The 25904-nt window shown below is 41.6% G+C and overlaps 1 protein-coding gene across 4 annotated transcripts in view; it reads right to left on the reverse strand.

Moving 5' to 3' along the window:
- Nucleotides 1-25281, reverse strand: part of ddc (dopa decarboxylase) — a 32769-nt gene extending 7488 nt beyond the window's left edge. For 2 of the 4 annotated variants that reach the window (XR_009789066.1, XM_061777165.1), the window contains exons 1-8: nt 14562-14721; nt 13418-13626; nt 11437-11550; nt 11230-11349; nt 4529-4663; nt 3295-3438; nt 1882-1948; nt 1462-1556 (exon numbers count right to left, since the gene is read on the reverse strand). Coding sequence is in view for 3 of the 4 variants with exons in the window: in XM_061777165.1 (XP_061633149.1) it covers nt 1462-1556; nt 1882-1948; nt 3295-3438; nt 4529-4663; nt 11230-11349; nt 11437-11550; nt 13418-13618 (876 nt within the window). In the remaining variant the exon portion in view is untranslated. Of the gene's footprint in view, nt 1-1461; nt 1557-1881; nt 1949-3294; nt 3439-4528; nt 4664-11229; nt 11350-11436; nt 11551-13417; nt 13627-14561; nt 14722-24035 lie in introns of those variants that run through there. The other 2 variants (XM_061777166.1, XM_061777167.1) reach the window with 2 other exon arrangements.
- Nucleotides 25282-25904: the final 623 nt, after the last annotated feature.

Consider the following 25904-nt stretch of genomic DNA (forward strand, 5'->3'; position numbering starts at 1 on the left):
TACACCCGAATCTTCACATGACTTTACAACCTTTTCTAAATTGTTCCAACAGAGCAGTTAGGAAATATTTTCTTTGCAGCGATGCTTGATTCAAAGTGACGCACACACTTTTTTTTTTATCTGCCATTATCTTTTTGTTGCCTATCTTTTTGTAATATCCTTTCCCCCCACCTGCACCAAATGCAATAAGAGCCTCAGTACAAAGAAAACAATGTGCAACAGACAGTTGCCATGCCGCCTGATGCTTGCTGGTCCATCACCCTGGCAACCATTCGTCCAACATCCACAAAGGCGTTTTTCTCTTTTTTTAACCTCTCACACTGTATGTACACCTAGAAAATATTACTCCAAACAGCTTACTGTATATATTTTTTCTATGGTAGCTGGTCCTTTTTAAAATCAAGTCCCTCTGTTGCTTGAATGTGTGTGTCTAATAAAGACTGATATATAAAGGTCTAACGCAGCCCCAGGAAATGACTCCGGCCTTATCTCTGCGTGTCTGCACAGCTTGTGGAGAAGCAGCAGCCTCGACGGCAGTAAAACGCAGCCTCAGCGCCGATTGTTACTCTGATGTGCCTCCTACTTGACATTAACTTCAGGGAACACTTCAAACAAGAACAAAGCAACAGGATATCGCCAGCATGCAATTAAGCGTTTGCTTTCATTGACGGAATGAATGATATTTCACATGCATATTGGCAGCAAAAGGTTCTGTTGTTATTTAGTGCCACACTAATATGTATTTGGACGGGGACGAACGCTTCTGCACTTCCTGATTGAACTATTTCCACACACATCTAAATGGCCAAACTTAATCACTTAATTTCTTTTATTACAATTACTAGCAGCAATACTTTTGCAGTTCTGTGTAAAGAGGAATGACAAGTATACAAGTGGATACAATTGTACAGTATAAAATTAACTTAATGCCTTACTATATGGTCACTTTCACAATCTAACATCCAATACAAGATCTGGAGCAAATCATTTTAATTTACAAAGATACTAATGCTCGTATTTTATTATTACTGTCGGAGATGTAATTATTTCACAGTCGGTTTCGTTATTATGGTTGGCATTTGCATTACTGGAGAGGTTCACTGCATCATTCAGTGCTGCAGCTACTATTTCAACTCTTTCTTGTAGTAAATAATATTATATACCAAATATACATTTATTGTTATTATTATTATTATTATTATTGATCAGGTCTCAGGTGGTAGTTCTACCTCACTGCTAACTACACATGCTATAATAATACGTAATTTTTAGTATCAATATAAACAATGAATACAATTTTCGTATTTTAAAATGAATACCTCTCTGACAGTGTCAATCAAAACTCAACATTAGTATCTCTGTAAAGCGATCATTTAGATACAGCTCTCGTGCAAGTGGTCATTGTTGTGGCCAGATGGTGTATATAACAGGCACTTGTTTCATTTTTCAATTTTTACATACCTCTATGCCATTCAATAAAGGCCGAAATTCAGGACAGATAAATGCACTTCCAGCATACGCAGCATCAATATGCATCCACATGCTTTGTTCATTACCTGCAGTAGCCAACACACAACAACAACGTTACTGATCATGTGTGCATCAACTGTGTTTACTAATATTGCGATAATAACACAGGATATTGCACGAGCTACACTTGCACAATCTAATCTGGTCGGATAAAAAGCAATACGACGCTGTACAAATCTATCTTTACAAATATAGCACAGTATAATAGTTGACAAATGTGTCAAATCAATACATCTCTGACAGAAACATACAGCACTGTACTGGACATATTTAGCCTGTGAAAATGCACCTATTGTGTTGTAGAGAACCAATAAACAAAAAGGAATTGTAGTTACTTCCAGGGTAACTCACATATAGGCCCCAGCTCAGAAATACGATCAAAGGCACATGATGCAGTGGTGCCAAGCGTTGCACAGAACTAAAAGACACAAGCATAGAAAACATATCCTGTTATCGTTGTCATTTCACACATTGGATTAACATTTATATTTCTACACCATCCTAACAAACACACAAGCTCTTGAGCGTCATTGGTGATTTGTAGACTAGGTAAACACACTGCAACATTTTAATGTTACCGTTGGAAAGATGCCTCGGCAATTCATATCCTTGAGTTTAACCTTAAAGTCAATGTAATACTGCACATTTTGGCCTCACTGGTAGGATAATTCAGCACACTATGTCTCTGAAGACGCACTAGTAGAATGACTGTCTTACAAGTAACTTTTTTCCACTTCTGCCTTACACTACTGTATGACATTTCCTGCATATCACTAGGACAAGTTCGGCATACAACTGCATAACAGGCAAAACTACCAGTAATCGTGTGTGACATGTGGCTACTATATGGGCCTACGTAGTAGTGCTACACATGCAGGATAGTAGGTTACTAGTAAGGTTTTATTGTGTACCAGGCCAAAAGTTGCACTAGTAGTAGATAAAACGTTACGAGTAAGCGGGACTTTCCCATTCATCGAGTAAGATCGCATCTGAAGTTGCAGTTGGCATTTGCATAAATAAATGCATGGGGCTCTATTTTCGTGGACGACGTCACTCCTGCGCGGCGGCGCAGATTAGACCAGTGACACGCGCAGGCCAACAGATCCAAGAGTGGGCGGGCTGCGCCACTGTGGGAGACTTCAATCACCACCAATTGAAGCTGCTCCTCTCATTCCCTTTAAATCTGGCGCACTCACAGACTCACATGGAGACATGCCCCGCCTCAGATGCACTGTCTACGAAAATAGAGCCCAGAGTGTCAACGTGAGAAACGTATTAAAACTCAAACCCAAGTTGACACTGAACCGACGCTATCTCCTCGTCTTATAAAAGATAAAACTGTTAATGCCGATTCGACCTTGAAAAATACCAACACCGAACTATTGAATATACCCGTTACACAATCCCAGGTTATTACACATTTAATGACAGCAGTTGTTTTTTCAGTCAGATGGTGCCCTGGTAGCTTGTAACATATTGACAGTGGAAACTGTTATGCGATCTGACCTTTCCACCGGAAATGCTCAACACGTCGCTGTGCATATGGTCCATTGTCTTATTAATGAGGACAAAGACCGTACTAAAACATTAACCTTAAAAAGGATATCAGCTATTTCGAACAAAACCTCAAACATCTTTATATACAGGTAGCATCCCAGGTACACTGTGACTGTAAGTCCATTGAGTGGTTTGCAACTTGAGTAAAACACTGGCAAAAACATGAGCATGTATTTGTACAAGTGTGCGTCTGAGTTCGCTTCTTACGTAGAAAGGGATGAGTCCCGCTTCTTTGTCTTGTTCCACCATCTTCTTCAGTATATCACCCGTGACAGCATAAGTGTCGTCTGTCGGGACTTTCTTCATCATCACGCCCCCAATCAGACCTGCCCGCTCCACGGACGAATGAGACTACACAGGGGAAACGTATGTGAGAGGTGCAAACAATGACAATGATCACAAACAACAATTGACAAATATTCGAGCACTAAAAGATGGTAAGAAAAAGGAGCGTTTATGAATCATAGACAACTAGAAGTATGTGTTTGAAAAGTGAAAGTGCATTTGTCCAGTACAAAAAGATGATAACACTGGACGTTCTCAAGTCTGCAATAGAGATTCTCTTTTTAAAAGGTCTCAATAGCCCTCAGGTGCCTGCCTAACCCAATCACTGAGTCCCTGCCTGCGATTTTAACCTGATCACAGCCAGCTACTGCCTGACTGACCTACTGTCTCGTCTCCATCCGTTGCCAAGGTAACCATGAAAAAATAGGCTCAAAATGAGTCTGCTAGCTGAAACTATACTATAAAATTGTCCACTCACTTCATAGAAATATTTTACCCACTGGCTGATATACACTATATAAACAACCACACTGTATCCCACAGGCCATCTTCCAGTTTTGTATGACATTTTATACAGTATATAAACTGCATGTACCATAAAAGTTGTTCAACAAAATAATCTGGTTTTAACAATACTGTAATTGCTTAGAATGACTCAATGACACAAGGAGTCTGTGAGAAAAAAAATGATTTCATAAAAATGTAAGAAATAGATACAGTGTTGACAATGACATGCAGTCAGAGTCAGTTTTGATTTTAATGGTTTTCCCCTCTTACAGCTAAATTAGATAGACAGCGGTTAGAAACCGCTCACAGTATGACGTAGTGCAATTCTAAACCTCTGTAATAATAAACATAAATACAGTACATCCCTGAATGTGTAAATGCATCCATTTATCTATTTTATATACCGCATATTCTGTTCAAGTTAGTAGGGAGCCAGATCCTATCCCGGCCGACTTCGAGTGAAAGGCAGACTACACCCTGGATTGGACACCGGTCAATCACATCGCACATAGAGACGGATAAACCTTGACACTCACTGGTTGGGAACTGAACCCACGCTGCCTGTACCGAAGGAAGGCGAATGTATCCTGTATTGGATCCCATTCGATGATATATTGTACTGTATACTGACATTGGATATTTTGCATACTTGTTCTGATGTGTATGCCACCAATTTGGCAAGGATCTCGGGTTCAGACTTTTTCGGGTTGATGGACTGGACGTGACGGACCGCTTTACAACGGGCAGCGAGCAAGGACATGAGGGTCGCCTCACTGGCTGTGCCCTGTCAGAGAATTAGAGGGTCAATAATAAGCCAAACTGAAAACACCGGCATCATCACAGTGAAAAAGTCATCTCAAAAATACATTTTATGAACATAATGAATCCAAATGAATGCGTGCGCATGTGTGTGTGTGGGGGGGGGAAGACTGTTGCGGCGGTATGTGGCCTGGTTTGTTACTCAGTGTCAGACAGACAGTGGTGAAAGGTGCATGACAGTCCTGGAGTGCAAGCTTCATGGGCCCACAAGTAAGGCTGCAATACTGTTTCAACTTAACCCAAGCAAGTTTGCAGTAGCGATGAGTTAGCTTTGCTTGCAGCTCACAGCTAAAACATGACCACAGACAATCTGATTGAAAGGTAAGTAAACATCCATCCATCCATCCATCCATTTTCTGAGCCGCTTCTCCTCACTTGAATTATGGATTTAATTCACTCCTCGGCATGCAATTCAAATAGCCTCAATGGGCCCTGCTTTCGTGACCAGCATGAATCCACCACGGTGGATAGCGGAACTGTGCGTCAGCGGTGGGTTACGCTGGTGTTGGTAATTTCGTAGACCAGAGCAGCCCGGCGGACCCAATAATGGGCGGGCTGCACCAGTTTGGGTGTGTTTAGAGCCGACTTCATTTGCTGCCAATCAAAGCAGCTCCTTTCATTCCCTTTAAATGTGGTATATCTCTGTGCAGAAGAAGACGATGCATAATCGTAGCGATCCGTGCGTGAATGGAGCGTTGTCACTGCTGTTTGCTGGTGTAGCAACAGACAATGTGAGCGTGTACCCTTATTAAATACAGAAGGAGCTGGTGATAACCGCTGCCGACTAAAATATGTCCGCGGATCTCACCATTTGTCTGCCTGTGCCCTGATCAAATGCACCAAAATTGCGTTAGACCAGCAGTCTACCTTGCACCAAGATTTAGACACGGTCTGAGCAGGCGTAGGTTTTGATCAATTCTGCCACAATATTGTCTCTCCGCCAGGCACATCTCCGAGGATACACAGTGCCAGAACGCCCAGATTGGCACAAACCTATCTGCCAAATTAGTAAACACGATTAGTAAGCCTTGGACTTGCACGAAAATCAGAATCCGCCAGCATTTGCATCCCGCCGCAGATGAAGCTGTGTATGAAAATAGAGCCCAATATGTCAATATTAAGATTTTGGTGGGTGTTTCCATTGATTTTTTTGACATCGCCACAAGGATTACACAGAGGCTCTTACCCAATAGAGTAAAACATTTTCGAGGCTGATCTGAAACGTGCTTTGTGAGGCACCTGCATACATCAGTGGCAGTCAAATCAATGCAATGTAGAAATTCAATCAATAAAAACCAAACCATCAGGCATCTCTGGCTAATACTGTCATTTATGCACAAACAAACCAAGCAGTAGGCATAAATGAAGCAGAAACTTTTGTCTGGCTTTTGTTTCCATTAATATAATTTAGGCAGTCGTAGTCACGTGTTATTCCTAATCCTTCATTCTACTTTACAAGTTGAGGCTGTTTGATGTATGACAGTTCTCATAAGAATTGACTAGGATTGTTTATAAAAGAACATACAATGTAAGCAGAAGAAAAATACATTTTTATTTTATTTTTTTCATATTTATGGGGCGAGCTGTTTTGCTTGACTGTTGCTTTTATGTATGTGGGGATTTTAACATACTGAACACATAAAATCACAGTGTTATTACTTTGTTTTTTCTAAATAAAACTTTACTGTACTTCATTTTTGTAACATTAAGCAAAATGTCTCATAATATTTAGATTGTATTAACATACAATACAATATTCCTTATTTTGCACTTCTGTACAGAAATAAACCAGGAATTTCTTTTTTATTTTTAATGTAATATACTTTATTTTTATTATGATTGAATGGTAAGGTAATGTGGACCCATGTGCACTGCTTCATTACAGGGCCATTTATCTTCCAATTAGGAATGAGAAAAGTAGAAATTCTTAAAACAATGGGATTGCACATAATCTCCCGTGTTCCCGAAATACGGCTGTATTAAAAAGTGTGTTATTCTACATGCGGTCTTCACAGAACTTGTCCAAATTAACCATCACAACAAATTAGAGGAAGGCTTTCATGTACGCCTCTTATTATATCCACGGATATAACGGTATAAGACAATATTCTTCTTAATATTGTGGTTACAGTAGATATAGGTTATCAATATGTTAATAAACAATGCCGGTTAGTGATAGAATATTTGTGTGGTATAAACTAAGGATGAACATTTGTAGTTATGTAAGCAGAAAACGTCTAACATTGTCCGAGTTTTTTAAAATCCGTTTAGCATTATCAGAATCAGAATCATCTTTATTTGCCAAGTATGTCCAAAACACACAAGGAATTTGTCTCCGGTAGTTGGAGCCGCTCTAGTACAACAGACAGTCAATTTACAGAACACTTTGGAGACAAAGACATTGACAAAAAACAAATGTGCAAAAAGATGCAGAGTCCTCTTGCACTTAGAGCAGTTCGAATGACTAATATTGCAATAGACCGGTGCAATGACCATTGTGCAAGGGGTGCTGAGACTTCAAGGAGTGTATGCGGTTTAAAGTGATGAGTAGTGCGATAATCTGGGACAATGTTGGTTGTGCAAATGTTACAGATACTCCTCAAACAGTGTGCAATGGAGCAGATGCTACTCTGGCAAGAGTGGCCAGTATATGCAAATAGTGCAGCATGGCGAGACAACTACAGTGAGTGCACGAGTAATACATAATTGGCCCCACAGAAATGTGACAACGAAGTAAAAAAATTGCCAGCATGTTGTAATGGAATTGTAGGTCAGGTGTTTAAGAAGTTGATCGCAAGAGGGAAGAAGCTGTTGGAATGTTTACTAGTTCTAGTTTGCATTGATCGGTAGCGCCTACCTGAGGGAAGGAGCTGGAAGAGCTGGTGACCTGGGTGCGGAGGGTCCGAGAGGATTTTGCACGCCCTTGTCTTAGTTCTGGCAGCGTGCAAGTCCTCAATGGTGGGTAGGGGGGTACCGACAATCCTTTCAGCAGTTTTGATTGTCCGTTGCAGTCGGAGTTTGTCCTTTTTTGTAGCAGCACCGAACCAGACAGTGATGGAAGAACACAGGACTGATTCGATGACCGCTGTGTAGAACTGTCTCAGCAGCTCCGGTGGCAGGCCGTGCTTTCTCAGAAGCCGCAGGAAGTACATCCTCTGCTGGGCCTTTTTGAGGACGGAGTTGATGTTAGTCGCCCACTTCAGGTCCTGAGAGATTGTAATTCCCAGGAACTTGAAGGTCTCGACGGTTGACACAAGGCGGCTGGACAACGTGAGGGGCAGCTGTGGCGAAGGATGCCTCCTGAAGTCCACGATCATCTCTACAGTCTTGAGCGTGTTCAGCTCCAGGTTGTGTCGGCCGCACCACAGCTCCAGCCGCTCCACTTCCTGTCGATATGCAGACTCGTCACCGTCCTTGGTGAGGCCGATGACAGTGGTGTCATCTGCAAACTTCAGGAGTTTGACAGTCGGGTTCGCTGAGGTGCAGTCGTTCGTGTAGAGAGAGAAGAGCAGCGGAGAGAGGACACAACCTTGGGGCGCCCCAGTGCTGATGCTGCGTGTGGATGAGATGGCCTCGCCCAGCCTCACCTGCTGTGTCCTGCCTGTCAGAAAGCTATAAATCCACTGGCAGATGGCAGGTGAGACGCTGAGCTGGAGAAGCTTGGATGAAAGGAGTTCAGGGATGATAGTGTTGAAAGCTGAGCTGAAGTACACGAACAGGATCCTCGCGTAGGTCCCTGCACTGTCGAGGTGTTCTAGGATGAAGTGCAGTCCCATGTTGACTGCATCATCCACAGATCTGTTCGCTTGGTAGGCAAACTGCAGGGGGTCCAGCAGGGGACCTGTGACACTCTTGAGGTGGTCCAGCACGAGACGTTCAAAGGACTTCATGACCACAGATGTCAAAGCGACAGGCCTGTAGTCATTCAGACCAGAGATTGCAGGTTTCTTGGGGACTGGAATGATGGTGGAGCGTTTGAAACAGGATGGAACTTCGCACAGTTCCAGAGATCTATTGAAGATCTGAGTGAAGATTGGAGCGAGCTGGTCCGCGCAGACTTTGAAGCAGGATGGGGACACATGGTCCGGGCCTGCCGCTTTGTTAATCTTTTGTTGTTTGAAGATGCGTCTCACATCCTGTTCATGAATGGTTAACGCAGAAGTCAGAGGTGTGATTGTGGTCGCGGGTGCGGCCGGGTGGGTGTGTGGTGTGAAACTGTCCTTTTCAAATCTGCAGTAGAAGGTATTCAAGTCATTGGCTAGTGTGCTATTGTTCTCAGCTTGGGGGGATCGTCGCTTGTAATTAGTCAGCGATTGGAATGCATGCCAGACTTATTTAGAGTCGTTTGCGCTAAACTGTTTTTCCAACTTTGCTGCATAGTTTCTTTTTGCAATGTTAATTTCTTTAATAAGCTGGTTTCTAGCTCGATTATACAGGGCCCTGTCCCCGCTCTGATATGCGTCCTCCTTAGCTTGGCGAAGCTGCTTAAGTTTAGCAGTGAACCACGGCTTGTTGTTGTTGAATGTGCGAAAAGATTTTGTTGGTACACAAACCTCTTCACAGAAACTGATATAGGATGTGACAGTGTCCGTATATTCATCCAGGCTGCCAGCTGAATTTTCAAAGACACTCCAGTCTGTGCAGTCTAAACAGCTTTGAAGTTCCATCTTGGCTTCATTTGTCCACTTTTTCACTGTTTTCACTGTAGGCTTCGCGCATTTAAGTTCTTGCCTGTACGTCGGTATTAAGTGAATTAAGCAGTGATCAGACGAGCCCAGGGTTGCACGAGGAATAGCGCGGTATGCGTTTTTTACCGTAGTGTAGCAGTGGTCTAAAGTATTATTTTCCCTGGTAGGACAGTCGATGTGCTGCTTGTATTTAGGGAGTTCGTGGTCGAGTTTAGCTTTGTTAAAGTCCCCGAGAATAATGAGGGGTGAGTCCGGGTGTTTTTTTTTCAATTTCGTTGACTTGTTCGGCGAGCGTTAGCAGTGCGGCGTTCGTGTTAGCTTGAGGCGGGATGTACGCGCCAGCCAGTATGAATGATGCAAACTCACGTGGCGAGTAGAATGGTCATTAATGTCAAATTGTCAGACAGGCAGACAAACAGATGGGGGAAGGGGCTGGGCTTTCTGCTTCAAAGGTATGAAAAAGCATGAAAAAGCTCAGCATAAATGTAGGGCTGCTAAACATTACATTTTAAGTTCCTGGACCTCTCAAACGAGTCAATTTTTCCTTTAATTAATTTAATGTATTCATGCACTGCAGTGTCCAGGAAAGTGGGTTCAACATCGTTGGGTAACCCATGGTAGATTAAAAGGCTGTTGATTTTAGATAACGATGTGCACACTGGAACATACCAATGTCCGTGGTATTGTTTACTTTTGGTAAGAAAATCTCTTTTTTAAGACTCGTATTCAGCTGTTTATTTGAGAACATGAATTCACGGCTGGAAAAGGGTAAAACATATTAACCGTAACAGATATTATGTACAAAGAGCCCATTGCATAAAATTTTCTGTCAGTAATGGAGCCCATCCCTGCTGACCTTTGGCGTGAGGTGGATAACACCCTGGATTGGTTGCTTGTCAGTCCCAGGGCATGTACAAACAATGATTCAGATTTATGGGCAGTTTACTGTGTTCAATTAAGAAACTTTTTTTTTATTTGTGGAAGGGACCCGAAGAAAACCATACACGGAGAGAAAATGCAAGCGGCAGGCAGAAGGGCCGAGATTCAAACTCAGGACCTCTCGACTGTGAGGCAGAAGTTCTTACCACTGGTACCAATGCTGATCACACACACACATGCATACACACACATACAGAGGCTTCAAAAAAAAAAAAAGAAAGAAAATGGATGGCAATGTGTCGTCACAACACTCATTAACTGCTGTTGTGAGAGGAGGCCATTTGTTGCCATAGTGAACTGAGAAGCCGGGCTGAAAAAAAAAAAAAAAAAAAAAGAGTAGCAAGACAGAAACAACAAGAACACAATGAATCAAATGAGCATGGGCACACACTTCCTCACACACAGGTGGTCATAATAAAAGGGGCATGAAATGATCCATCATCAGAGTGCACTCTCATGCTCCACTTCTCAACATGGATCCTCCCACGCACACACACAACACACAAACACAAACACACAGCATCCTTCATTGCTGCTTTTTTGTCTGAGTCACTGAAGCGTCATTAAAGTGACACCACACTAACGAAACACAGCACCGACGCTGTCTTCTCAGCCCAGCTATGAAAAACACATTAAAAGACAATTTTTCCAGTCAATTTTTAGCTGCTGTGCCCCAGCTAGAACAGCAAAGGACAAATCAATAGAGGGCAAACGCTTGTGGTTAAATTGAGCTGTGAGAGTCTGTCAAATTTTTCAAAAGCCTTACAGAAACTGCAAATCCATTGTTGTAAGGTAAACACAACCCTCATCCGCAAATTATAAACCCTGTGTGTATTTAATAAATGTAGGTTTGATGTAACACTGTTCTGCAAAATGTGAGCAATTTTGTAAAAGGAAGATTTACCTGGATGACTCCTCCCCCATGACCATGAGTTCCAGCTATGAAAGACTCTGGCAGCTGCATCATCTTGCCTAACCAGTCTAACATCACTGTCTCCAGCTCTGTGCAAGCTGGGCTGGCAGCCTGATCATGAAAGCAAAAGCATGAAATGTTTACCATTAAGGGGAAAGAGATGCGTCACAGACGCAGCAATGTTTTGCTTTTTGTTACCCAAGAAAATCCAATGCATCCAATGGCTCCACACAGCATATCTGCCAACATGGCAGGGAAGGAGGAAGCTGCAGGGAAGTAAGCATAGAAGTATGGACTGTGCCAGTGGGTGATCTGGAATTAGAAGAAATCATTTCTGACTATCGCGTTTACTTGAGGATAAGGATACATGGTACATGAGGGTCACAGATTCAATGGTGCAAGGAGGTCTCGCACCAGGTGCCATTCAAGCTAGGACTGCCACTGGTGGAAATCTACCTTGAAGTACACACAAGCAACATATGATTTGGAGTCGGACCAAAGTTTGGGGGAAAAAAATTCAATTATATTATAACATAATTTGAGCGGTCGGTGCAAGCTGTCAGCATACTACATCAGTAGGACTGGACTGTGCATACTACTGTTGTGAGCTGATGTCTGCGGCATCTTTTGTGATCTTTAACATAAAGATGATAATATGCAATAGATAAAGATGACAAGAATAAAAAACACTTATGAAAAGAGGATGATGGTGGTAACGAAAAAGATGAAAACAAACATTCATATTTGTGTCAGTGCATCAACGCAACTCAATTTTATAGTTTATAGCAAGTTTACTACCCCTCCTCCTCTCATTTGCCATAAACGTTTATCTTTGTAACATAATAATTTTACATTGGTCAATGGGTGTTTATACTTGTACAACAGTTAAGAATTGAAAAGGTTACTTATTGTACAGTAAATAAAGATTTTATGGTGATGGCAGGTGATAGAACTAATTTTTCATGTAATCCCCTCATACTTTTACCACTCCGCCAGTGGGATGATTTAAAAAATACAATAATCAAAATAATAATAATCAAATTAATAATAAGGATTTGATTTATACAGTGCGGCACGGTGGCCGACTGGTTAGAGCGTCAGCCTCACAGTTCTGAGGACCCGGGTTCAATCGGAGTTTGCATGTTCTCCCCGTGCCTGCGTGGGTTTTCTCCGGGCACTCCGGTTTCCTCCCACATCCCAAAAACATGCATGAATTGGAGACTCTAAATTGCCCGTAGGCATGACTGTGAGTGCGAATGGTTGTTTGTTTCTATGTGCCCTGCGATTGGCTGGCAACCAGTTCAGGGTGTACCCTGCCTCCTGCCCGATGACAGCTGGGATAGGCTCCAGCACGCCCGCGACCCTAGTGAGGAGAAGCGGCTCAGAAAATGGATGGATGGATGGATTTATACAGTGATTTATAGGGTTTGATGCCTGCTGTTCACAAATTTATGAATGGAATACGTTTGGCATCCAACACACATTCGCGGAGCTTGCATATCTGTGTGTCTCTGCCCTGATCAGATTCACCAAAATCGCGTTAGACCCACTGTGCTTAAAGTTAGACGTGGTCTCAGCAGGCGTAAGTTTACACTGGCATTCTGCCACCAAATTGTCACTCAGCCAGGCACATCGCAAAGTACACACCGTGCCCCGCTTGGCGTTGATTTTTCTGCCAAATTGTCAAGCCTTGCACTTGCACGAAAATAAGGATATGCCAGCATTTGTGCCCCGCCGCATATACCCTGTCTACGAAAATAGAGCCCAGTGTTTCAGACAGTGTAGTCCAGCTGCGGCTTGAAAGTGTCGGCCTCGCATTCAAACCTACAGTAACTGCAGACTGCATGTAAGTCTGTCATGTGCCCCACTACACTACCAGTCCCACATGATCACCGAACAATGAAATAAAAGGAACATTATGTTCTCAAATTGGTGATTCTCAATGGACATCACACCACTGGGTTGTGGTAGAATCACTTCTTTTGTTATTGTTAAAAGGGCACGTTGAATTGGCTTTGAGTAAGTTTCTTCATTTCTACTTTTCTGCATTTGCACAGTAACATACAATAATATGAGGTGTTGCCTGCTACAGTATATTCTGGAAGAACATGAGACAAATTACAGATTACTATACTGTAAAATGCATCAACAAATGAGAATATGGGGGGGAAAGGGTTACCCCAGGCATTATGACTCGCTCCACATCCTTCATTATATCCTCGTAGCTCTCTGGTTCCAGTGGTGCCTCACTCGGGATTAATGATTTGAGATAGCCTGGTTCCACATCTGGATAGACTGGTCGCTGCTCCAGGTTCTCCAAATAGTCAGCTATAAAGTCGACCATCTCTTTCCCTCGACGCCGGAACTCCACTGCATTCATGGTACGCACTGTTTGGGGAATACAACAGAAATTCCCGAAATATTTTTCATTGTCATATACAGTATGACGCATCAGCTGCACTTTTTTTATTAAGACATACTTTGCATCAGAGTAGTACAGATTTTTCTTCTTCTTTCCTTTTTTTTAATTTTTTTTTATTATTATTATTATTTTTATTACATGCATTTAAGTTTCAAACTAGAGAGTTTCTTGATAAGCACACATTGGTCACAATATTGGGGTACACCTGCACAAGTGTGATATTAAAAGCAATGCAAATAATTTTCACTTTTAAATGAATTAATATTATTGAGGTTGTAGTTTGCAGTGGTGTACACATGGAAGGCATATTTAGAGTTTTTAATAATTAATTATGTTACAGTATATTACTTAGCTACATAAGGTTAATTTAAATCAAAATGGAGAAGAATGAAACAATATTCTATTTGTGAAATGCATTTTTTTTATTTATGTCCTTCACTTACTGATGTGATTAACGGTTTAAAAATATTGTAGTGATATGAAGAGACAATCTGTCTGTAAAAGATATACTGTACAACTTTTTGGGGTCACACATTTTCACCTTATCTACAATTGCAAAGTGTATCCTCTATCCATAACCTTCCCATTATGTCAAAAAAAGCTTAAATAAAGAAATAAATACAGTTTACAATACAATACAATTTGCGTGATCACAACAATTGCAACTGTACATTACGCATAGCAACCACAATAAAAAGGAGTGCAAATATACATAATTTGCCCATATTATTGCCACTTTACAGTTACACAACATAAGCAACACAGCACAGGAACATTGGCCCTTGCGCTGCAACAAGTGTACTTCACCCTTTCTTCACTTGAGAGGCCATTATCCTTACACTAATCTGAAATAGGATTACAAGTGTGTGTATGCATGTGTGCGCCTGTATGAGTTACTCACCTTTCCAGCACCAAAAGCACCAAAAGTGGTATATTGTGAATCTCTCCCTCTCCTTTTGGTGTAAAAAAAAAAGACAAATGTACAGTGTGACGTGAGTGTGTTGATGAGTAGATGTATGGGTGTATACAGGGCAAGAGACATTCTCTCCTTTTATCTTGCCACTATCCACTCCCACCGCACCAACCAGTGCACTGAGCTAGCCAATAGGAGGAGGGCTCCCATGAAAAGACTGAATCACAAGCAAATCCTGGAAAAGCAGCTGGTTAACCTTTATGCACTAACAAACCTCCTTTAGTGTACAATACAACCGTCTAACCGTTCAACCGTTCCTCATTAAACATATTTTTAAAAAAGTACTTCAATAAAATAAATGTCACTATGTGCATGTTTGTCACTTTCGTAGGCAGGGCATATGCGGCAGGGCACAAATGCCGGCATATCCTGATTTTTGTGCAAACGCAAGGCTCGCTGTGCGTGTTTGAAAATTTGGCAGAAAGGTCAACACCAAGTTGGGCAAGGGTGTCCTTTGCGATGTGCCTGGCTAAGTGACAATTTGGTGGCAGAAAGTCGGTCTAAACCTACGCCTGGCGTGACTTATTTGAATCTCTGACTTGAATTGTGTTGTTTTTCCCAAATCTTCAGAAGCCTACGTATCAAATACAGAACTTGTGCTTCGGCGTCATTTACAATGCTTGGTGACGAGGAAAGAAGTACATCAAAAACATGAAAAAGCCTAAAAATATACATCGAAGATTAACTCATTCGCTGCCACGTGACAGGCAGGTATCAATCAAAATGGGAGGGGCCGGCTGGGAATGAGTTAAAGAGCTCTCCCACATTAGCTACAGTACCATTGATAGTTCTTTCTAAACAGAATGGATTCAAAGACCAACAGAAAGCTCTATTTGACTTCAGCAATGGGTTATATGTGGCTATATTTGATTCATTGATTTGGAGAGGAAAACAGTAATGTAAATAAGTTGAGTTCATGGAGTTGTACTTTTATAAAATATAGACTTGGAACATTTTTTTAGGTGGGCTTCATGGAAAGATGTGAGGAAATGATTTTGTGGAAAATATATCGCTGTTTACTTTTCATTACATTGCTTTTCTGCTTATATCTCATGGAGGCTATTAGAAAATGACATGTTTGACATTGCATTCTCATGATACGGCAGGGGATCTCGTTTGATGTGCGTCACGCGTCTGTGACACACAAAAAGGAGCAGGGACGCATAAAACGTGATTGTTAAATATATTCTAGAAGTTATCATTTATTTGCTTAGCTTGCATTAGTATTATGGACGATTTTAGATGTCTCGCCTTCGAAAAGATGACTCAGCATCATCCGATGGAAGGGCGCCTGGACCAAGGACGTGATCGGATGTGGTCGGGGACGTGACAGGTGTTGGTCCAATGTTTTGTGTTGTGTCTTATTGTTTAGAACATTATGTCTGGGAAAAACCCTCCTATTTTCAAATAAATGCAGGAGCGACGGGAGAGATTGGTTAGAGCGTGTTGAGAGGCTGTGATCTGAACAATCTCCCATACGCCCTCCTCATGAGAAAAAGAAACCAGCGTCTTCATTCCTTTTGTGTCTATTTTTTATAATGTTGGGTAAGATAAATCCAACATTAAATTGGTCCTTCGAGCCGGATGTCAACACACCCGAGGATTCCAGTTGTGGAGCCGACTTCCAGTTAAGAGACCGTGGCCACGGCAAGTAAGACCCTTTACGGGACTGGTCTTTGTTCTCCTCAACTGGGATCTGAAGGTTGACGACAATCCACAGGATTGAAGACGACTGGTGAGTTAAATTTTAAATTTTTTTTAGGAAAAAGGACGCCGGAGTCCAGAAATTCCGCGAGGACGGCGGAGTCCTGTACGTACTTAAATTCCGTGTTTAATAAACCCTGTGGATACTAGTCAATGGCGGGTAGAATAAAGAAACTAGGAAAGTTTCATGGCGTCGTAGTTAAATTCCGTATAGGATGGCGGAGTCCTCTAATGAGCTGTTGACAGACGTAGTTAAATTCCGTATGGGACGGCGGAGTCCTCTGACGAGCCAGTGTGAATGAAAACTGTTTGAATGAGAGTGTAAATGGGAAATGGGAAACCACTAGGTTTTTCATTCCATACCAAAACAGTGGGAAAGTAAACGGTGGACTTTTGTGGATGCAAAGGCAAGAATTCTCCACTCGAAAGAGTTGAAGTGAGAATTACCACAGAAAGTAAATTTGAATCACCGTCCTACTGAAAAGAAACAGTGTTCTAGACTACCCTAGGTAGTAATACACTGAACCAAATTCTTTCAAATGGGGAAAGGAAGTAGTAAAATAAAAAACAGGAATACACTGCAGTGTAAAGGTTGGAGGTTCATTAAATTAAATTTAAAAGAAAAAAAGAAACAGGATCCTGATAAAATTTTATATTTAGAGACAGGGATAACCGAACACGGCTTTAATGGTTGGTTAAATACACAAAAAATAGCCGCGTTGCAGGAATCAAATTATATAAAAAATAAAAGACAAGCCACCGTTAAACGTGGGAAAGGCTGTTGTCTGCAGCCTTGGAGCTTATCACAAAAATAGAAGATAAAAAAGAATGTGATGAGCTGCAGTAATACAGAGCATGCGTACCAAACCCACGCACATTGTTAAATTCATTAAGACCAGACGCTACTGTGTTTACAGTAGTGGACATTAATGCATTAATGCATTAATGCATTCTTTTCAGTACCAATAGAAAATAACAGTCAATTTTGGTTTGCATTCACATTTGAGAAAAAAAAAATATATATATATATATATACATTTACTAGATTACTGCAAGGTTACTGTGAAAGTCTAGCTAATTATTCACAAGTTATGACAACACGCATGTCTTCTGGCATCTACAGATGAAGACACATGCAAGGATTCATTGACTTTACTACATCATCTAACAGAAGAGGGACATAAAGTTAACAAAAAATAAATTGCAATGATGTAAAAGACAAGTTAAATATCTAGGCCATAATTTAAGTATAGGAGGAAAGACTATATTAGAAGACAGGAGAGCTATAGTCTTAAAAAATCCTAAACCACAGACGAAGAAATATATAATAATCATTTTTAGGTCTGACAAATTATTGTAGAGCATGGATTCCAAACTATGCAGAAATTGTTGCACCATTGTCAAAATTAATATATGAAAACAACCTTAAAATTACATCACCTGTTTAATGGAGTACAGAGGCAGAAAAGGCCTTCTGTGACATTAAACAACATTTGGTCTCCAGTGCTGCGCTAGGCCTTCCAAATTTAATGATAAAACATTCATTCAAATGGTAGATTGTAAAAGCTATTGCATGACCTCCGTACTTACACAACAATACGGTGATAAGCTAAGACCAATAGCTTATTTTTCAACTAGAGAGCAGTTCACCCTAAAGGTCCCACATACAGTGTCTGCTCTCCTATTGCAAATCACCTGCAAGACATTTATCTTGCATTGCCATCTTGCTATCAGAACCACATTTGACTGTTGAGCGATGCACAACCTTAAATCCAGCCACACTAATACCCTTAATGATGAAGGCACGCAGCATGATTGACAGGAATTGGCTGAACAAGCTGCTGAATTAGTAGCATTAATCGAGGCATGCAAACTAATGATAAATAAAGATGGTACAATCTATAATGATAGCCAATATGAGTATTCCACAACAAGAACGCAATTATTGGGAAAAACAAAGTGCAAAACTACAAAATGAAATTTACATTAGCACAGGAAAAAAAAAAAAAAAAAAAAAAACTATTCAAATGGGCTGCTATATTGAGACATGCTGTGTCACGTCTCAACCGGAGGGATGGTGGCACAGATAGATTGACACTTTACAGCCCTAAAAAATAGCAGAAAGAAACATGTGGGTTCATTTAACACACTGTAAGAGTCATTTCAGCTGAGTACTCAAACAGGGAAGGTGAGCAAAAGTCTGATAACGAAGCGGGAGCAGATGTGTAGATTCTGAAAACGCTTGCTGGTCAGTGAAGAAAAAAGACACCAACCCTTTTAGTGAGAACTCAGCAGAAAGGCACACCCACGTTGGTTATGAGATTCGATAAGTTGTTACGTAGCAACTTTGGCTACTATGATGTTGGTTTTGTTTTTGTGGTACATGGGACGTCCCACCCTCAATGATAAAACCCATTTTTTAGATAGAAAATCACCTACCAACTGGACCAATATGACGAACCCAATAATAATAATAAAAAAAAAATTTTTGAATCATTAACTCGTATCAAAAGGAGTACAGCTGATGATCAAAATTGTGGGCATGGCCTCCAAATGCGGCAAAACGGTTTAATATTTTGTGCCCCCAAAATCAAGCTGCTTTAATCATAATTCCATATGCGGCTCTCACCAATGATGCTCAAGAGAATGGGCAGAATTGGGGATTTAGATATGACTGGTATGCAACTATAGGTTTTGAATGGAAACACCTTATTGGTGAAACAGGTTATGATTGGTCTAGTTGGTCAAAAAGAACAGCAAAAGAACAAAGAAAGAAGTTTAACATAAGCAAAACGGCCCATAGTTTAATATTGAAATACAAGTCACCCAATGTGTTTGATAGTGAGCTTGTGGGCCTATTCTGGTGGAAAAGATCCCCACTTCCAAGTAGTATTGTGTTATAGGAACCGTGTTAAACCAAAAATGGCATTGAAAACTTCAAAGAAAGGTAGACAAATTTTAATGGTTAACAACATAACTACTGATGATTGGTTCCTTGTTGTCACAGGAGTTTCAGGACAAAATAACAATTGGTTACTATTGATGGAACAAGCAGCAAATGTAGCGAGAAAAGATTGTGTTGTTTGCATGGGTCCCAGGCCTTTGTTGCGCATAGTTCCGGCATAATTATCACAAGATTGTATTATTCCATTTGCACACTGATTGAGGAGCATCTGCAACATTTGCACAACCATTGTCCCAGATTATCGCACTACTCGTCACTTTAAACCGCATACACTCCTTGAAGTCTCAGCGCCCTTTGCACAATGATCTTTGCACCGGACTATTGCGATATTAGTCATTCAAACTGCTGCTAGAGGACTGCATCTTTTTGCACAATTATTTTTTGTCAATGTCTTTATGTCTCCAAAGTGTTCTGTAAATTGACTGTCTGTTGTACAATCTGCGTCCACGGACATATAGCATTGCTTACCCACGTATGTGTGTCTTACTGAAGTGCTTCAGGGAATCATTATCAGCTAAAAGTACGAGTCTTGCTGCTAGCCAATAGCCAATCAGAGGCAGAGTAGAGCGGGTTATCGTTCCATAAACACAATTGGGGGCTTTTTTCCGTGATTCTTTCGCATACCACTAGAGGGAGCCCGCATACTGCTAGTGGTATACATTTCACATCTTGAGAATCACGAGGGTTGTCAAACTCATTTTTGTCACATTATAGTTACGGTTTCCCTCAGAGGTGCGGCCCGTTATGACTGTGAAACCAAATAATTGTTTAATCGCCTCATCATATTATTACATACACAGTACACAACAAATTGATGGATAGCTCATTTTGAAATCAGACATCAAGGATGATAGTTGGTTCAACTATCATCAACTAGTTGGTTGAAGTTACTGTAAAAAGGGATTTGGTAACAAAAAAAAAACTTCTCAATCTCATTGTAATTATTTAGAACAGGGACATTGTGACAAGCACAGCAGATTGAGAAAAATAAATAAAAACATTCCCCACAAACCTGCTAAACTAACTTAAGCAAAACATCTTTTTTATTTTTGACATTTTACATCGGCAACCAGTTCAGGGTGTACCCCGCCTCCTGCCCGATGACAGCTGGGATAGGCTCCAGCACACCCGCGACCCTAGTGAGGAGAAGCGGCTCAGAAAATGGATGGAAGGATGGATTTTACATCGGACAGTGACAGGAGACAGTCTGGGGGACAGCATAAAACTTCCAAAAAAGAATCCATCAAAAATTTTTTTTAATAAGAGCATAATTAAAGACCCTGTACAGTGAATGCAGAGATTTGTTTCTAAATATATATTACATATTTGAAGTTAATTGCTGAAAACGTGCAAAGACTGAGAACCAGTATTCAATTGTGGAGCAATAGCGTTTTTTTTGGTTGTGGCTAAAATGGCGCAGCGTGACACACTTTGGAGTCCGACATGATTCGCCCCTAACCAAATTAAATAAGAACTTCAGCGCCTTTGTTTGTATCAGTGGTTATTCAGCACAAGTGTGACATGCAGTTAGCTAGCTGAAAAAGCATCTTCCCTTCAGATGGTTTGCTGGTGTGGCTGCTTCAGAGCACCTGGTTGTCAGCTGTGAGTGTTCCCACATAACCGAGAAAGACGGAAGAGAGAGGTAGGGGTAAAAAAATAATAGTAATAATTCAAAAGATAGTCCAACTTGACAGCCAGCATGTGGACCTGGGCTCCAGGCTGGCCTGGCCGGTTTAACTCAATGCATCATTGTTGTGTAGCGGACATGCACGCCGCAACTTTGAGGCGTTACAGAGACCACCTGAGAACTCTCACTCCTCCACGCTGCCCTGCTGTGAGACGCCCACTAGGACAATGCCTGGTGTACGTCAAGTGGACCTTAACCGAATTAGCAGATTCCCGTCAAATCTTGATTCATGTCTTCAAAAGACTCCGTCCCCGACCAAAAGATTGGAGAGACACTCCCTTCAATCAGACTATGTGGTTAATATTCACCCATGTGCGTGAGGCGCCACCCACTGGTGTTGAGAGGAACTCCAAGCAGAACTTGTGGATGTGCCTTTGATGTTTGTTAACAGAAGATAAATGTCCGTTTTTATACCTTGAAAACTGTAGAAATATTCCAAATGTATGCCTTGGTGTCTGTGTCCCCATTCTCACTTTGACAGGTCTTCTGCATGATTTTTGAAAGCTGGTTATGATTTGAAATCAAACAGTACGAAATTTTGTATTGAACAATAAACAACCCATCTGCCAGGACCAAAGTTTAAACAATGATTCTGTGCGTGAGAGTACAAAGTTGTGAGTGTTTGAGATTATTATTTTAAAACCTATTGACTCAAATTTGTGGAAAAGATTCAGGCTGGTGGGCGTTGTCTTCTCCAAGTCGGCACGCCCTCTTCCTACGCCCCGCCCCTGGGGTATTTAACTCTAAACTCACTCCTTTCTCAGTGAAACTGGAGTAGAGTTGAGTTCATGCTTCTTTTTCCTTCTGTGCTGGTAGCTCGGCAGCTGGGTGGCCCCCGGCCACACCTCCCCCTTCTTTTGTTCCCTTTTTGTCCTCGGGCACCTCCAGGTGCCACCACGTGCGCAAACGCCCGCCGCAACCAAGGCGGTGGCGTTTTCGATCAAAGAAGTCGACCATGCGGCTTCGATCACTTTCCCTAGCCACGATCGGTCGGCGGGGCCTCAACGAGCAGCTGTCGGCATCCCTGACGGATTCCGCAGGCCTCTGAGGGCCAGAGCTTGGCTCGCCACCAGGTAAACCGGCAGGGAAGTTATGAGCGCATCCCAAATGGGTCAACAACTTTCCTTTGCTCTGCTTCCTGTTGTCTCCTCAGTGCCACTGTCTCTAATCCGTGCATCATGGCTGGCCTCACCACTGTTTTATAAACTTTGCCCTTCATCCTAGCAGAGACGTTTCTGTCACATAACACACCTGACATCTTCCTCCACCCGTTCCAACCTGTTTGGACCCGTTTCTTCACTTCCTGACCACAATCACCATTGCTCTGGACGGTTGACCCCAAGTATTTAAAGTCCTCCACCTTTGCTATCTCTTCTCCCTGTAGCCTCACTCTTCCCCCACCTCCCCTCTCATTCATGCACATATATTCTGTCTTACTTTGGCTCATCTTCATTCCTCTGTTTTCCAGTGCATGCCTCCATCTTTCTAACTGTTCCTCCACCTGCTCCCTGCTTTCACTGCAGATCACAATATCGTCTGCAAAGATCATGGCCCACGGGGATTCCAGTCTAACCTCATCTGTCAGCCTATCCATCACCACTGCAAACAGGAAGGGGCTCAGGGCTGACCCCTGATGCAGTCCCACTTCCACCTTAAATTCGTCTGTCACACCTCCAGCACACCTCACCGTTGTTCTGATGCCCTCGTACATGTCCTGTATTATTCTAATATACTTCTCTGCCACTCCAGACTTCCGCATGCAGTACCACAGTTCCTCTCTCGGTACTCTGTCATAGGCTTTTTCTAGATCTACAAAGACACAATGTAGCTCCTTCTGACCTTCTCTGTACTTCAACATCCTCAAGGCAAATAATGCATCTGGTACTCTTTCTAGGCATGAAACCATACTGTTGCTCGCAAATACTCACTTCTGTCCTGAGTCGAGTCCCTACAACAACCTTACAGTCGGTAACCTCCTTCAGATTACATCGTCTGCGCAAAATGTAATCCACCTGCATGCTTCTACCTCCGCTCTTGTAGGTCACCCTATGTTCTTGCCTCTTCTGGAAAAAAGTGTTCACTACAGCCATTTGCATCCTTTTTGCCAAGTCTACCACCATCTGTCCCTCGAAGTTCCTTTCCTGGATGCCGTACTTACCCATCACTTCTTCATCACCCCTATTTCCTTCACCAACATGTTGTCAGATTTCGCTTATCCGCAGGACTAATCGGGAAAAATGTCCTGACCGACTCTCCGTTTAAAGGGTCAAACTCCCCCTTTTTTCGTTTACCGGCTCTAACGCCGTATAAGCAAGGAGATGAGGAGCTGTTAAGCCGGTGTCGAGATGAATTCGCCTAGGTGTGCTAACTGCCTTTAGTTTTACAGAGCCAATCCGGTCTGCCTTCACGTATCACCCCTTGATGAGTAACCACACCGAGTAAAAGGGTAATATCGTAAATACTCTGTTTTTACAACAGTTCCATCTCTAAAAATCGATTGCATTTGTTAAAGACCTAGTAAGTTTAACAGTCCTTGTTAGAACCGTACGGATTTGTTTTATTGTTAAGCCGAAGTAATATAAATGAGTTAAGTTTTGGAATAGAGTTACTACCCGATGTTATGGGTATCGTCGACGTTCAATCACTTATAAGAGGTTGAGTGTTAAAAATGAGATAACTTCTCATTATAAGAATGACAAAGATAGAATAGAATTAAAGCAAAGTTTTTATTTCAGTGATTACTTAAGGTTAAAATGATAATATGACAGAAAGGGTTTATAATATAAAAAATCAATAATAATAATAATAACAAAAATTAGAAAGAAATAGAAGAAATTAAAAATAATGTATCATAAAACAAGTATTGCCTTTTGAGTGAGCCTTAAGGAGTGATCAAGTCCTACAGAGCCGTGATGCCGAATTAATAATAATAAGATAATTTGGAATATAAGAAACCTGGACAGCTGACTAGCTCTCTTCCCCTTTTTCACGCAACACCAATAGCGGTTCTATTAGTTACCTTATTATAATAATATTGTAGTCTTACCCAATTTAAGGAGGAATATTCAAAAATGAGTCACTATCCAAGTAGCTTGATAAATCCCTCCGGCCAGCGTGTCCCTTAGTATTGCGAAAGAAAAGAGCGTGTGTCTCCCTGTCCTGGTCAGGATAGGAAGTCCCGCTCCTCCCTCGTATAAGGCTTTTAAAACCTCGGTTTTCTTAGAAACTCCCTTTTTCTAAAATATGACATCAGCGTTGTCCTGACCTGACCTCCTATTTTTTCTCTCAGCGTGTCCTTATTTTGACCTGAGTGGGAAGCACCTGTTTTTCCCTCAAAATGGCGTCAGTGTTATCCTGACCTGACCTCTTATTTGCTCACTCAAATAGGCTTCTTTTTGGTAAATATATCCATTTCCAAGCATATTTCATATGTCTTGACTTCAACCAATACATTTCATCTCAACATGTTAAGTTCTAAGCAATTCAGCATTACATTAGTATATTGTAAAATCCAAATAAATGTATATACTTCCATGTGAATACAATTCTCTCATGCATTCAACAGGTTCAATCATCCTTATGTGATATATCATGTGTTATTGTTGTCTGAGAGAGACAATTCCACACAGGTTACAGTTCATACACAAAAGCTGTTACAAAGCATTATTCCTTTAGTATATCAAAAGTAAACATAGTAAATAATAGCCTATCCAGGCCTGATGTACATTTTATCATTTTGGGGGCAAGAGGTAATTGGAGGCGTGGCCACTTTGAAAAGCACTCGGTAAGTCGGCTCCTACTCTACAAATATTGACAATATTAAGAATTAACTCGAAATTTCACGAGTATTTAAAATACGTCACTGTTGTTACAGAATTTATAGTAAGGGGTAAGGAAATGCGATTAAAAAAAGTGATAAAACTATGATTAGCTGATATATTTATAAGAATTGTGATTTTTCCTGCAATGGCCACCATTTTAAATACCTCATCTTTTCCGTAGATTTGTCACTGGTGTAATTTATGCTGATTTATAATGTTAAGTAGCTAAATGTTATGATATTATGTTTTACTTATATAAAAAAGGATACCCAAAAAATAAAAAATAAAATAAATAAATAAAAGGGTATCCCTGCCAATCGGTGAAAGACGTGATCCACCGCTTGGAAACTATAGGCGGCCGCCGAATCGACAGATGCTAACATACCTATTAAAAAAAAAAGATTAAAATTTCAGTATTCATACGTTGTGTGACGTTTTTTTTGCTTGGCGGCGTGCCGTGAGATTTGTCTATTTGGTGCTGGTGCTTTGGCCAAAAAAAAAAAAAAAAAAACAATTTGTGAAACACTGGCTTTAACCAACAGCGACCCCTGATGGAGCTCACTTGAACACGTTGAGGCACGGCTCGTCATTCGTCGGCTTCTTTCGGCGTTTTTCGCTCTGCCGGCCAGTTGAGCTGTTTTGCTAGCACAACTGATTAGCCTGCCACGACGCGGCATATATCCATCGCGTATTCGCCGTTTTCTGAACCGGGGCAGATGGCACAAGTGCTGTAACGAATGGCGGATGTCGAGGGGCAAGCGTTATGTCCATCGCCGCCTCAGCATTCAGCGTGTAACGGCTCCGGGAGCGGCGACGTCACGCCGCCGGACGCAGGCGGCGGCTGCGGCATCCAGAGCCCGAGCACCACCGTGACGTCGGGCCCACGGATAATAGATCAAATTATGACACATGTCATATGCAGGGATGCAGCAGGGTTTTTTCTATAAATGTTTTTTGATGTTTCCTCCCACATCCCAAAAACATGCATTAATTGGAGACTCTAAATTGCCCGTAGGTGTGACTGTGAGTGCGAATGGTTGTTTGTTTGTATGTGCCCTGCGATTGGCTGGCAACCAGTTCAGGGTGTACCCCGC

The sequence above is a fragment of the Phyllopteryx taeniolatus genome, chromosome 6, assembly GCF_024500385.1.
Source record: "Phyllopteryx taeniolatus isolate TA_2022b chromosome 6, UOR_Ptae_1.2, whole genome shotgun sequence".
Taxonomy (NCBI): domain Eukaryota; kingdom Metazoa; phylum Chordata; class Actinopteri; order Syngnathiformes; family Syngnathidae; genus Phyllopteryx; species Phyllopteryx taeniolatus.